This window comes from Labrus bergylta, chromosome 13 (genome assembly GCF_963930695.1).
Source record: "Labrus bergylta chromosome 13, fLabBer1.1, whole genome shotgun sequence".
NCBI lineage: Eukaryota > Metazoa > Chordata > Actinopteri > Labriformes > Labridae > Labrus > Labrus bergylta.
Genome location: NC_089207.1, coordinates 19014652 through 19029119, shown reverse-complemented (window position 1 = coordinate 19029119; position 14468 = coordinate 19014652). Strand labels below are relative to the sequence as shown.

Here is a 14468-nt window from a genome sequence, read left to right as displayed (position 1 = left end):
AATCATACAGCGTACAGTTAAGTATCATGTGGATCTACAGTAACATGTACATAAAAAGCAGACTGCTTTTATCTGGTGAGATTTTCTGTAATTTTCATATATACAAATATTGCAATATCAGTTTTTTCTCCCAACACAATGAAGCCCTAACCCGATCCATTTCATCAACTGAGAAGGAGATCCTCATTGATATCTATTTTTTGCTGACACAGGCCAATATATCTGTTTGTCTATCACTTGATGATTTTGTAATTTAAAAAAAAAAAATCCCATGATTAGTCAAAAAAGACTCCATAGTTAATTATGTCATCACTGTCTGCTGCACATTCACAGAGCATCACAGCTGACCTTACAGTGATCTGCGCAAGAATTGGTTGACAGTATATTGCACAGTCTTTCAGCATTGTCATATCAGCAAAATATATATATATATATATAATAATCTTCATTAGCAGTATCAGTCAATTTCTCACCGGACATTGGCATCAGTATATCCACATCGGTCAGGCTCTTCTTAGATGCACCTGATTCAGCAGGTACACAGAGTCGTGCTTCAATACATTTCACTCAAGTCTGATAAAGAGTAAAGACAACTGACATGACCCATTTATCACTCTCACTTTAACACACTGCTGTCTTTAGTATAAAACACATCGTAAGTCCAGCAACACCACGGATTCCCCTTGTGACTTAATACATGCAGTCAATATCTAGGTTTGATATGAAATGTTAATTTTTGCCCCTCCATATTTGTCGGTGGTATCCAAAGTCCCATAAATCATTTAGTCAAGTGGATGCTCTGGAGAGAGAGAGAGAGAGAGAGAGAGAGAGCGCGCGTCCTCAAACGGGAACACCGTTTGTCCTGCAGTCCGTTAAATCATTTCTGAAACACTGTCTCTTGCGCTAAAGGAACGCAACAACAGATCAGACGCTCTGACTCTGTTCACACACTGTTTTCGTGTAATTTAAACGACTCCGTGAACTTCAGACACGTGGGTTACTTTTCTTCCTGTAAACTTATCGAAGCAGCCAACTTTACGCTCACACTGGGACGCAAACAGAGACTCCACAAAAAGGGTTTCTATCAAACACACACAGCTCCACGCATGCCACGTTGGATCACGAGTTAGAAGCACCTACCTTCACATCACTGGAGTACCGCCGTGTGTGCTGCACCGCTCCCGCGCTTTGGTTCATGTTTCAGCACCGTGGACAGCTCCGGTCCGGGGAAAGAAAAAAGAAAAGAAAAAAGCCAATCAGTCCGCGGATCGATAAACTGCAGAATGAGAGTGATCACAAAGAACGAGTGCAGACACACGGGAGCCTCTTCAACTAGTTTACTGCTTCGTTTAACGCGGTTTACTGGTTCGCAGTCTTCCCTCTGACACGCGTGGGCTCTCAGCCAATGATGCCGTGTGCGTAAAGGCTGTGCTCTGCTGGTGCGCCAGCTGTGAGAGCGAGCGGGCTGTTCATTCAGCCGACGGCAACGCTGCGGCCAAGTTAGCCCTCACTGACAGAGATAACCGGGCAGATATGAACAATCTGGCTGCAAAAACATGCAGGCTTATGATCCATCAAATGTGATGCGCTCATTAATCCTACATCATTGCTCGACAGTTGTGGGCGCAGGAATTATCATGCTTTCAAAACCCCAAATACAGGCTTTTAAAACCGAGATACAAGCTTTCATTTTACGAGGACGGATTGCGTAACATGATGAAATGACAGCAGCTCTCTGCATGTACTGGCGTCATGTGTTTTTCAGATCCTGCATGGACACAGCTCGTGCACTTCCACTCGCTTTAGGACTCCCCTGTTTGTTTTCACTCTTCTTCTTTTTTTCAATTCAAGGTTTTATGAGGAAATGTATTATTTGAATAAATTGTTATTATTGGGCAGAAAGTTAGAAGTATATAAAGTTTAAAACACATTTCTTAACTTGTAACAGAGGGACAGTTGATTCATATTAATATAGCAAGAAGATGAACTGATGATCTTGTTCCTCAATAATCCAGATGAAACATTCCTCTCAACATTAAAGCTCTCTCTGCATTTATGGAGATTTGGCGTTTTAGTGTTGATGCAGTAAAAAATTATTTATTCTTCTATTTATTTCTTTTTGTTTCAGAATTGCTCATCCCATATAGGTCGAAATTTAGTGCATCACAATATTTCAGGGTATTGTATGAAATGATTGTGATGAGTCTTCAGTAAATGTATGCTTACAAAAATAGGAGATAGATTTGGATCGCTCTTAGGTGAGAGGTGAATGTCTCAGAGCATCGCCAAAGTCGTGGTCTGTGTTTATGTCCAGATATTGCTGCTGACATAGTGCCTGAAATCTCCCCTGATACAGTCATTGAGTGCTAACCAGAACGGGAGATTGTAGCGGTTGACTTTTTGACTTTTTTTTAAACTGGGGAAGCATTGTCCTCAACATTTGCCTGTACTTTTTTTTGGTTTCAATAAATTACAATTCATTTGCTTTAACCTTCAGGTGATTGTTTTTGATTGATACTACTCCCGTTCTATTTTGTATCCAGGATCTCTGATCTCAACACACTCAACTCTTCACCTTCAGAAGACAGAATAGCAACTATTAGTATGTGAGAATCAGAGTTGAAACAGGGATGTTAAAAGAGAGGTGGTGAACAAACGTACAAGTACCGGTAAGTGATGGTCGGTCATAAACAAACGATGACTTGAGCGCTGGGAGCCAGCTCATGTCCCACCCACCCTTTTTGTTGTTATTTTATAGAATAAAGAGATGATCTTTTCTCCGCAACGCTCAGCCACAGGTTCCCCTAGTGCTCATGTTATACATCATGTCAAATACAGTTATTCTGGAAATTAGACGGTTTAGTACATTTCCATTATGCTAGCATATGACCCTAATGAGCATTTTTAGAGGAAATCCAAAATCTATAACCAATGGTCAGATCTGTTCTTGTAAGGTTTTTGAACTGCTCTGACAGCTGCTCCATCTTAAGAGGTCAGAAGCAATTTCCTGGTTGTTTCATGCTCAGATGAGTTAACCTTGCAGGTGGCATTTATTGAAAAGGTCTTTGTTTTATTCTCACCTTATTACTTAAGCCAGTCTGGTGCTATGGCTACATGAAAAAAGAAAACTCCGCCGTATGTTTTCACAACGAGGTTTGCTGTCAGTAATTGAATCCATGTTGCTATTAGAGACAAATTACATTCACCAGCAGGCCATCTACGACTGCAGTGACCTTTAGAGATGTTGAGCTTGAAACATGACTGGATGAGATCCTACACTGACTCCTGCAGTTTGAAAGAGAGAGTAAACGTGTGTCATGCAGGATATATCTGTTCTGATCTGTTACTCGGCGATGATATAGTCACTGTCAGCAGTAACAGCACGCAGTCAAGAGTTTGACCACGCTGCATCGAGAATCTCAACATGAATAAGTAAAGGCCTCTTCTTCTGTTATCTTATCACAGCACTTTGAAGGCTACCGCTTGCCGACACTTGAAAGCATGTACCCAGTTTTAGAGAGCGGATACCGACCTTTTGATGCATCAAAGGTTGAGGTGTGATGTGGAAATGTGTCACTGTCTGACAAGGAAATGTCACCAGGAAGTGCACGTCCGCACAACAACACAGATCATGGCTGAGCTGGTGTGACGGGTGTTTAGAAAATGTGTATTTAGCCACAGAAATATAACTGGGTTCATAAAATATTAAAAGATCTTCAAAATGTATGGCTAGTACTAAATAAGTAAATGTAACCAAGCTGCAACCTCTGGTGCTAAAAACTGAAGCCAATGTGGAAGTGCAAAAAACTGCAGTTCCTTGAGTGTCCACTGGAGGCTGCCTCCAAAAGTCGTATACACACTCATGTCAAAATGTCAGTTTTGACAGCAGAAATAAACAGCCTGGTCTTTCTTTGGTTAATGCTATCGGCACACATTGTACAGGGGCTGTTTTTTTTTTGTTTTTTTTAAATCACTCACTAGTTTTGATTTCATAAAGGATATGAATCAAACGCAATTAAGGGCGTGAACGATCTGACTCTAAGTGGTTGTTGCAGTTTGACACAAGACATAAGGCCCGCCTCAGCTCCAGCTCACTGCCTGTTGTTAGGAATTTGATAAGAGTCAGCTTTTCCAATATGGCAACCACCATGGAGGAGCTTCTGAACAGCCCTTCAGGAACCAATGAATGAGGTCATTTAGACTCCATCCATGTTTATTTAAAGTTTATGAATTAAACACACAATGTAAAAGTGTTCAGCAAAACGTGTAATGGAATAACATACTGAGGAGTAATATTTTAGACCACTGAACTGAAGGAAACATGCCAGAGAAAGGGTGAAATCTGACTTACAGGCTTTTGAATAAGATTTGGGAGGCAGAGTCAAAACAGATACAGTGCACATTCCTCCAGAGCACTTCTTGTGCCTTGTCTGTGTGTCCACTTGCAAGCAAGACCTAGAAAAGTCACTCTCCTGTTGTCTGTTTTACAAAAAACTACCACGGCATCAGGCTGCCAGGAGACTGTAAACAGGGTAACATTTAGGCAGGGCAGCTAAGGAATATATCACGCTGACATTTGACCATTTCAAAGTTCAGAAAGCCCTCATGACCTCCAAATGTTTTCAAAAGACACGCTGCACAACTGTGACTTTTACCTACATAAGGTTTAGATACAAACATTCATACACAACACTTGACCTGCACTCTGCAAGGGGTGAGAGAGAGCCCCCTTTAGCCAACAAACCAACCAAAGAACATCAAACATGAACTCTGTTACATCAGAAAATAAAGAGCAAAGGAAGCCTGCAGGATAGGATTTTAACCAAGGGGCAACCTCCGGTCTCGAAAAATGAAGCCTATGCGGAAGTACAAAAAACTGCAGTTCCTCGAGGTTCCGCTTGAGGCTGGCTGCAGAAGCGCCGGAAGTGCCATAAGCCCACAGCCAAAAAAGCCCGTTTTTACCACAGGAATCAACATGTTTACAGCCTGGTTCAAAAAACGAGATATATCTGAGAAGTTGACGGCCCCTTCTCCTCACACTGTGGGGGGGGTGAATTTTTTTATAACTCATCGGATTTTATTCTATTAAGGAAAACGACTATGCCCATATTTGGTTGTGTCAGATTTGATTGACAGCTCTGCGCGCTGCATCTGTCTGTCAGGTCAGCAGGTCAAGAGGCTAACAGCTTGATCCGTCTGATTTCTCCTCTTTCTTACTTCGTTTGGAGAGTTTGTTTAACACATATCTGACAACATACATGGCTCGCTGTGCGGTTAACAGACCATCCAACAAGTTGATACTTCAGTTTTTTTCGGTAAGTGATATAGTAGTGTTATATTTACTGCTTACTCGTGTTTATATTTACGGACCTAGCTTGTTTAGCGTTAGCTTGTAAACCAGTCGGCTAACTGTGTAGCTCATTATTTACATTATTTACGGTCAATGGTTTAGAAATGTTTGTTGTTAAGATGTTGTTGTTGAAAATAGTGAGTTTGTGTGATGTTAGAAGCTAAAGGTTCACCTCGGTGGTTATCTGACGTTATGATGAATGTTATACTCCACGTAAATGTGGACATTAAAAAACAAACTTTGTGTAGTAATTATCCGTCAGTAACATAAACTGAACTGAACCTAATGTGCTGTGTAGGTTATAGAGGATGACATTAACGTTACATGGTTGATGTAGTGTCTTAAGATTTGAGCAAACTGTTAACAAATAAAAAAAACTTCACTTTGTAAGAGCATCTGTAACCATTAAGAACTATATTAATAACCATATTAATTTTCACTGAACTCATACACAGAATATAGCTGTAGAAATATAAAATATAAATAACATGTGGAATGAAAATAAGATATAAAGCACATAGATATAAAGTATAAGAAATAGTTTGAAGAATACAGCCATGTACTGAGCTCATGTTAATAATAAATGAGTTACTGTATGTTCTGTACTAAAGCACAGAGAGTTGGGACCTGTTAATGATTTAAATAATTCAGGTTATATTTGTTTCATGTTAAGATGAAGTACTATCCACAATAAATTGCTGAATTTTTCCTCACACAAAATCTGAGACAATTTGATGTGGAATATCATTGTGTGAGTGAGAGAGCTGAAAACAGCATGATTACAATAAGGTTTATCTTCTTAACTTTGAATTGATGTTGATTACCTGAATACTGGACCTTTGTTGTCTGGGTAGTACACTGTTGAATTTATAAATGTGCTCTTACACACAGATGAATACAGAAAAATAGATGAGAACAAAAAAATGATTTAATGAATAACTGATATTTTCTCTCTTTCTTTGCCATCCTGAAGACCCCTCACTAAAAGTCCATGTTCTCCTGGATCCATGTCACATGCTCGAGCTTCTTCTGAATGACTTTTCAACAGTTGAAGTTCTGCTGAGAGAAGATGGCCAGCAGATAGGACAGCAGTACATGAAGGAGCTCCACAGGCTTCAGGAGGAGGAGGAGGGTTTGCACCTTGGAAGACTGTATTCATGCTTCAGCTGTTCAAATAAAACTAGATCTCCTCCAAACAACTCGCAATCAAACTATTTTCTTCCCATTTTAAAACCCTTTGTCCAGTTTAGATGGGAGAAGTTGATATTATGTGATATTGATCAGGGAAGACTACATTTCTAAATAATTTTTAACTGTGTTTTTATTCACAAGTTATTGATCTTATTTACTCTCCATGTATCTTGATCTAAGAATGGGGCTGTCTTTAAGGGCACATTTTTGCAATGACTCTGTTCCATCCCACTTTCAGAAATGAACTACATTAGTATTTATCAAAAGAATAAGAAGTTGTATAAAAGTAGACTTCCTTCCCTAAGCTATTGAGTTGAGCATTAATCTGAAATGTATTCACATAAGTAGACATAAAGGAGTGCATTTATATAGAAATATTTATTTGATCTGAAAAACAACATTAAAAAAAGTCTGTTTTTACAGCAGAGATGAACATGTTTACAACTTGGTACAAAACAAACAAATAGGTGTGATTAGCTCATGTCTCGATGGACACACACTGTACGGGGGGGGTGAATGTTTTGATGAAGGATAAGAGTTATTCACAATAAGGCATGTAGCTGACCAGCTTGACAGGTGGGCGCGGTGTAACGATTTGTCAAAAGGCTTAAAACCCGTCTCAGCTCTCAGTCTGTGGGTGTCATCACTCAGGCCGTCCGGGGGAGACCTCCCTCGCAGCGAGCTGTTGAAGAGAAGCAACCGAAGTCCACCCCAGAAGAACCAACAAATGCAGATGTTGTTGAAGCTCAGGTTTCTTCCTCTGTCTCTGCAGCTCTCTGGGCACCTCGATGGACCAGTCACCAATAATCCACACTGTGTCTATAGGAGAAATACAAAGGTGTTTAATTAATGCCTCAGACAAGACAAAATGTACAGTTAACTACATGTGACATCTCAGGGTGTTTTTTTGTTATGAGCCACATCTGCAGGAATAATATTGAACAAGGTAGCTGCAACTCATCATAATAGATGCCAGTCTTAAATACTATTTTTTCTAATACTTAAAGTTTTTGGTGTGAAGCTGACACTGTCCACAGACTCCATGACTTCACGGGGTTCAATAGAAAACAAATGTCTTATAATAAATACTAAATAATTATTTTTCAATTGTCATGTTCACCTCATCGCTGTTGACATCAGTAAATATAAGACACAGACATTCCTCTTTTTGTCAGAACAGTAACATGAACTGTATGCTTTGTAATACTGATTTCTTCTGGATGTCTCATATTTACAGTTTATGGATAAAACTTTGTTAATGTATTTCTCTGCTAACACTGATAAAGTCTAACTTCTCTGACAAATAACTAACCATGATTGTATATTTAACAAAGTGTAGTTTTAAGACTTTAATTAAATATTTGTGTTGAATATAATTCGTTTTAACTGTGTTGTAGAAAAGTTAAATGTTAACTTACTGTTTGTAGAGTTTTCTCAGGACGAGCAGGAATAGTTGATGATAGCAGCCTAGCTGTTAGCTATGTTGTCAAGTGGACTGCTAACGTCGAGCTGAATGGGCGGGGCTAAGTCCCGCCGGTCCCGCCTTACTGCTGTTGCTAGGTTGATCCGAAGTTAGGTTGAGACTGCAAATCCAATATGGATGCGGCCGTCGATTGGACTCATTTTCACAGACGGGTCAGGGTTCATCCAGTAATATTTACAGTCTATGATTTTAACTTGAACATCTTATAAGACAAAACTGATCTGAACAGATTTAATGAGGATGCTAATGCTCACAAGTATTCAACTTTTTTGTCAAGTGAAGATTAACACTGAGGATAATAACCACCTTTTTTTTTATGGTGCAAAAAAACACTCCATAGGTCACACTTTATTTTTGCATCGTTTTGTCCCCTGATGTGTCTGCCAATTCACTCACCTGTCAATCCTCCATCCAACCAGCAGCAGTCTTCAGTGCGTTCCCTGCAGCTCTGGACACCTGGTTCCCTCGCCCACCTGCCAAACAACGAGTCTAATGTTGGCTCATTTTCAGTCGGTGGTCAACAAGCACAATACCAGAAGCATGAAACTAGCCTGACTTAATAGGATGAAGTTGTTAAAAAAAAAAAGCTGGGTCAGGCAATTTATTTTAGTGGCTTGTTTTGTCAGAACTGTAAGAAATCATTTATACAGCCTGACAGCCGGCAATAAATCAAATTTACTGAGAAATAAGGAAAAACAACTCAAGCACCTGAAGTTATTTTAGGTATAAAATAAGTTTGTCCACTCACTTCTCCCGAAATGAATAAACTCAGAGAACAGCTAAAGGGTGATACATTTCAAACTTTGATTCACTATAGTTTCATGTTTATATCCGATCTATCCCTTTAACAATCAGGGGGACTACTGGGCCCTCAGGTCGATATTTGGCCTAGAGGTACATTTGTTTCTGAATTCAGTCCTAAAAACTGGATACAGGTTGGATCTTTTGACCTCAGTCTGAACAGCCAGGCCTGAATGCATGACGCTTTGACAACACTCGCTGACAGCCCGGGAGGAAGAGGGGGCTTGCATGAAAAACATGCATGAAAACAAGCTTCAATGAAAGATGCTGCTGACTCTACCTTTCAGGCGTGCAGTGTGAATGCAGCCAATGAGAAGGGAAAGGAGCCACTGACAGTGTTTCCAGGCATCAGTAAACATCATACAGCCTTAAGGCTAACATCAGCTAGCGTGCTACCATTGGCAAAACACAAACAGGTTGAATCTCATACCTGGGTTTCACTAAAGACCAGAGAATCTTTGTTAACCAAGTCCTCCTTTACATTTTCTCAAACAGACTTTCACTTTTTCATTCAACCTTCTGATTTGTTTCCTTTGCAGACACATTTCAGGGAAACATATTGATATCTGATACCATGTGATGTGTTAGCATAAAGCTGAGCTCCTCTCTCTTAAACTCTCTGTGGACTCTTCCACAGGGAGTAACTTTGACATTTCTACTGTTGCATAATTCACAGCCTTGATTATTTGTGCTAGTTCTACCAAAGCTGCCGACCACAGCATTAATGCCATGAAATGGTCTTGTGATTTTTACTCCTAAACCCTCTGTGTACTTACACTACTCCCTTTTGAATCACAACAGGTGCAAACATGCAGGTAGTTAACAATAGAACAAGAAGAGGGGGGAAAGTATGAGCACAGGGAGAGGGCCCAGAAGTCTGTGGAGCACGTACAGCTCAAACACTTTGATTCTTAAAAAGGAAAAAAAAACAACACAAAGCTTACAGAGTATAATGCAGGCCAGCTTCTCATCATGTGCTTCAGTCTCACACTTTAATCCTTTCCCAGTATGGATGTAAAGAAGAAAACACTGCACGGCTTGAAAGAAGAAGCAGTGAAAAACAGGCAAACAAATCCAAACAGCAGGCATAAAACCAAAGGTCCAAAAAAACAGGAAAACTCCAGGAGAAAAGATAAAAGGTAAAAGAACACGAGGGCTAAACACCGGGGAAGGCTGGACTGCTCAGTGTGAAGACAAAGTGTCACAGAGGGGCAGAAACATGGAGCTGAAATATTCTGGGAAGGTGAAGCTCATAAGGCACAGGTGAAACCAAACAGGGCCGAAGATCACAAAGGAGGGAAACACACAAAGCCAGGAAGTACAGTGTGTGAAGTGAGAGGAGAAGTGACTACTACAAAATAAAACAGGAAATTACATTTTTTAAGCTAAGTTCTCTGCAATCTTTTTTTAAATATGAATATAGAGTCATCCAGTGTTTAAACATGTATTTTGCACTATACTAATCATTGTTTGTTAAAATAAAGGTTTTCTAAATGCTTAATACTTTAATACTTTTTGATACCATGTGTGTTAAAATGATATGATCCCCATTATTTTAATGATTGATCGTACTGAAGAGTACAGAAGCTTGAAAAACAACCTTCAGATCTTTTGTTGTATTTTTCATCAAAATCTTACACAAGACAAAGAGAGAGATTTGAATTTGTATAAACACATTGGCATCTGTTTGGTAACCGCTGAACAGTATTTGTACATTTAAGACAGTGTGCATGAGTTTGACTGCTTTTTTTTGGATTCAAAAACAAGAAATGACCCATTACCTGGTGCAGAGGACCACATTTTTGTTTTGCAATGGTAACGAAACAGGTATCGGAAACAATGTCTTTTTTCAACAGAAATCTGGTAGAACCTTAATAAACACAAAACACAATTTTCCTTGTGTCTAATGAATTGTTTGTCCATTTCTCTTTGTTCGTGTTAGAAAATTCCAAACAAAATAATATGAAATCAAACCAATGCATAAAAGTAAAAATATATACGCCCCCTCATAAAGAGAGCAGCTCCCTTTGAAAATGAACCTTACTGAATTGGGTCTTGCATGCTCTTGAAGATAAACAACAAATATTGCATAAGGAGTCTTGACCACAGCTTGGTGTTTTTGTTCAGAGTGAGATTAATGCCGACATCAGATTACAAGTTGTAAGCACAATTGTAGCCTCATCCTGCAGACATAGGGTTTCAGGAAAATCGATTGTTTTGTCCCGTGTAGGGTCTCAGTGAGCGACACATCAAGGCCACATCTGGGAAGCCTCACAGTCTGACATGTCTGATGTTTTTCCTGCCTTCTACCACGTGTGTTCTGTGTTCTGAGACTGAGGAATAGTTTGTTGAGCTCTGGAAACAACTGTTTTTTTGTGTTTATTTTTTGTGATGGCCTAATCTGACACATGGAGCATGCTACCAAACAAAAAGAAGTCGTCTGACCTCAGCTTAGGTTGTGAAAATGGATAACTATCTGCAATCCACACTGCAGGAGTCAAATGTGACACCACTTGGTAATTCCAGTTTTCCTTTCTCCACCCACATTTAGCAATAAATGATGGCTTTTTCTTGACTTCTCTTCTTCTCAATGTTGCTCTCTGCTGATCCTCTTCCATACTTTACTGTCACACCAAAATCTGTTTAAAGAGATCTGCTGCTGTGGCAGATACTCACACAAAAAAGTGAGAAAAGTTCTTCATCCCAACAATGAGCTGACTCTGTGCATTCAGTCCTGCCACACTGCCCAGCCCACATGGGTGCAAAGTGTACTAATCCGTCCGACTCTTTTATAATCTGTGGCCTGCGGATAATGTGCCTCTTGTTATATAACAATAGTTCTTTTAATTCCAAACCTGTTCTAATTTTGGTCTGTTGTGGAAACTCTATTTTTGTTTCCTTTGATTGCAGAACATTAATATATTTGTTTCATCTGCAGAACATGGATTTTTTTCTCCTTTGTAATTTTATATTTTATAATTTTTCAGACACTAAATCACGCCTGAATTTGTATTCAGATAGCAACACAATCCTGCAGGTTGACTAAATCACTGCTCAGCTCTGACTTTGTCCACTTAGAAATTCCTTTTAATCTGTCTCATCTATTCCTGGCCGCCCTTCTGCCCTCATTCATACGCAGCATGTGCATTCTTTCTACAGTATGATGATCGATTCCTCTTTGATCTACATGACAGAATTATTCCCTGCTGATTCAGCCGAGAGCTTTACAGTTCCCGTGGAGGAAGAGGTGCACAAGGTTGCTGCGTCAGTCCAAACCTGACCTCCTGATGTCACAATCTGTCCATCAGTCTGCCAGCAGATTTAAGTGCTGTCCCTGCTTCCATTGAGTCAGCTTAAGGGGAAAAAATGAAGAGCATCTCTCCTCCAATTCTCTTTCAATCGCCGTGCCTCTTTTCATCTACTCCTGAGAGAGTCTGCATGTTTATTTTTTGTTCTGCAACTGTCAGCTCTTTTTTTTTTTTTTTTATTCTCTGAAATTCACTCCCTAGCTGAGGAAATTATATTTACACTCCCGTCTGATGTGTTGCACTTGAGCCAGCCGGCTCGACAATCATTAAATAAATCTCCGCCTCCAATCCCATCATGCCAGGCAGCGTTATTTGTGTCCAATGCTTTCATTAGCAGCGACCACGCCAACTGATGTGTTTTCTTCTCTGCGTGCATTCTCAGGAAGGATAAAAGAGAAGAGTGTGGTGGCGCACTTTTCTTCTTTGATGGATTCACAGAGCTGTCACTGCCCCTGGATGTTGGCTGCTTGAGATTTATAAGTGGGACGGTTATTTCCTGCAGTAAGAGTCTTTGTTTAAGATCATCCTAATTGGTAGAATAGTAACATTCATCCATCATTTTTAGGCCTTTGCCATAAAAAAGTTCACAATAATGAACAGCCCCAACATAAACGTGCCCTCCCTTTATCTTCTTATTGTTTGAAGACTGTTTTAAATTAATAACTGTTAGTTAACAGAGGGATGGCAGATTCATGGAGCTGGAGGCACGATTGATTTATGGACTCTTTCTCCCAACTGAAAAGACAGTTCATAGGCTCATCCGGCTGTAGTCAACAATCAATCAATCAATTCAGGCAACAATTAAAGAAAGCGCAAAGAAGTAGAGATAACAAACTTTATTGTTCACCCTTCTACGGAAGCCCTAAGGGGACATATATCTATACATTTTAGTTTACTCTGTCTTCCTGCGATAACGAGCACATTCCTGTTTGTTTTCCAGAGATCTTGACTTGCTCATCTCGTTATTTTCAAGATAACAAAGCTGGTTTTCCTGTGATAACAAGTTCATTTCTGTGTTTTTCTCGATATCTGGAGAAATGAAAGCCCTCGTGAATCCAGCATTCCAGTGTTAAATGTTTAATAGATTTCAATGAAACATTTTCTGAGTATTTTTTTTTTTTCAAAATAATGTACTGCATTTTATCTTCCTGTAAAACGTTTCAAATGTCTGATGACTCATCCTGCACTCACGGGCCTTTAGAACATTTTCAACCAATTAAACGGTCCAGTCGAATTTATCACAACATTATGTCCCGCCTTCATCTTGTGATTGGTTCTATCCCATGTCAGTTGGAAATTTGAAGTTAGATACTTTCAATTTGAAGTTAGATACTCTCAAATTTCTGTTTCCATTGGGACTTTAACTTGTTATCACAGGAAAACCAACGTTGGTATCTCAAGATGACTTAAATAAACTGAGCTGTACTCGTTAACCCTGGAAACCTGAGTAAACTGAAATTAATGGATATATGTCCCCTTAGGGCTTCCGTATCCAAAACATCTTAATTTTTTATGTGGTGATAGTGGAGATGCAGAGATGCCCAATATTCACAACTCAGCCCTTTCAAGAATTTTTTTCTTGGAACAGGTCTCTGCCGTTGGCTAAAGAACATATCTATGAGTGTGTTTACATGGACTTGAGTATTACCGGTTTTGAGCCTCAACACGGTTTTAATCATATTCGGGATATGGTGTTTTCATGCACACAGAGAAACTTGGTTTTTCATACCCCTTGATACATCATAAATACTCGTATCCCAGTTTCTGATTAGGCTGCTGCATCTTATTTGCTCAGGCTAAGGGCATATCCCGGTTTCCCAAAGGGGATATGATGTTTACATGCACAAATAGAAAAACAGGATACTTAAAACCCCGATGAAAACCGGGATACTCAAGTCCATGTAAACACACTCTATAAGGCTCTGATTCATCATCGACTGTGAAGAACCACTTCTTCTATCAATATGCAGAAAGAAGTGACAAGCTGCTTCAAAACATATTTACCCCTTTTGATGTGAAGTCTTTCAATCTTCATTAATTAAAAGAAGACCGACAGCTGTTCAGCAGTCAGTGATATGTGGCAGCAAAGCTCGCTTCTAAAGAGACACACTGATCACAGATTGAGAAGCGTTCATGTCCAACTCCTCTCCCAGGCTCGTACTGACAGCAGGGAGATAACAGCAGGGACGGCAGCAAGCTCCTGGGCTCCAAACCATTACAGATAAGGAAAAGTGGAGCAGGATCCCGTCCTTTCAGCGCGGCGTTCACTGCAGAGCAAGTGCTTAGGATTTACATTTACTTAATCCACACGTGATATTGTTGCTGGTTGTAAAAT

The 14468-nt window shown here is 39.7% G+C and overlaps 1 protein-coding gene and 1 long non-coding RNA gene across 2 annotated transcripts in view; both read right to left on the bottom strand.

Moving 5' to 3' along the window:
* LOC109983511 (inactive dipeptidyl peptidase 10-like) overlaps positions 1–2524 on the bottom strand; it is a 93092-nt gene extending 90568 nt beyond the window's left edge. The window contains exon 1 of the mRNA XM_029277193.2: positions 1141–2524. Within this exon, the coding sequence (XP_029133026.2) occupies positions 1141–1197 (57 nt within the window). The 5' untranslated portion in view covers positions 1198–2524. The remainder of the gene's footprint in view (positions 1–1140) is intronic.
* A 2285-nt stretch (positions 2525–4809) lies between these two features.
* Positions 4810–10368, bottom strand: LOC136181282 (uncharacterized). Its single transcript, XR_010667637.1, has 3 exons — positions 9770–10368; positions 7960–8497; positions 4810–7360 (listed from the first exon to the last, which is right to left on the bottom strand). It is a non-coding gene; the product is annotated as an uncharacterized lncRNA (long non-coding RNA).
* Positions 10369–14468: the final 4100 nt, after the last annotated feature.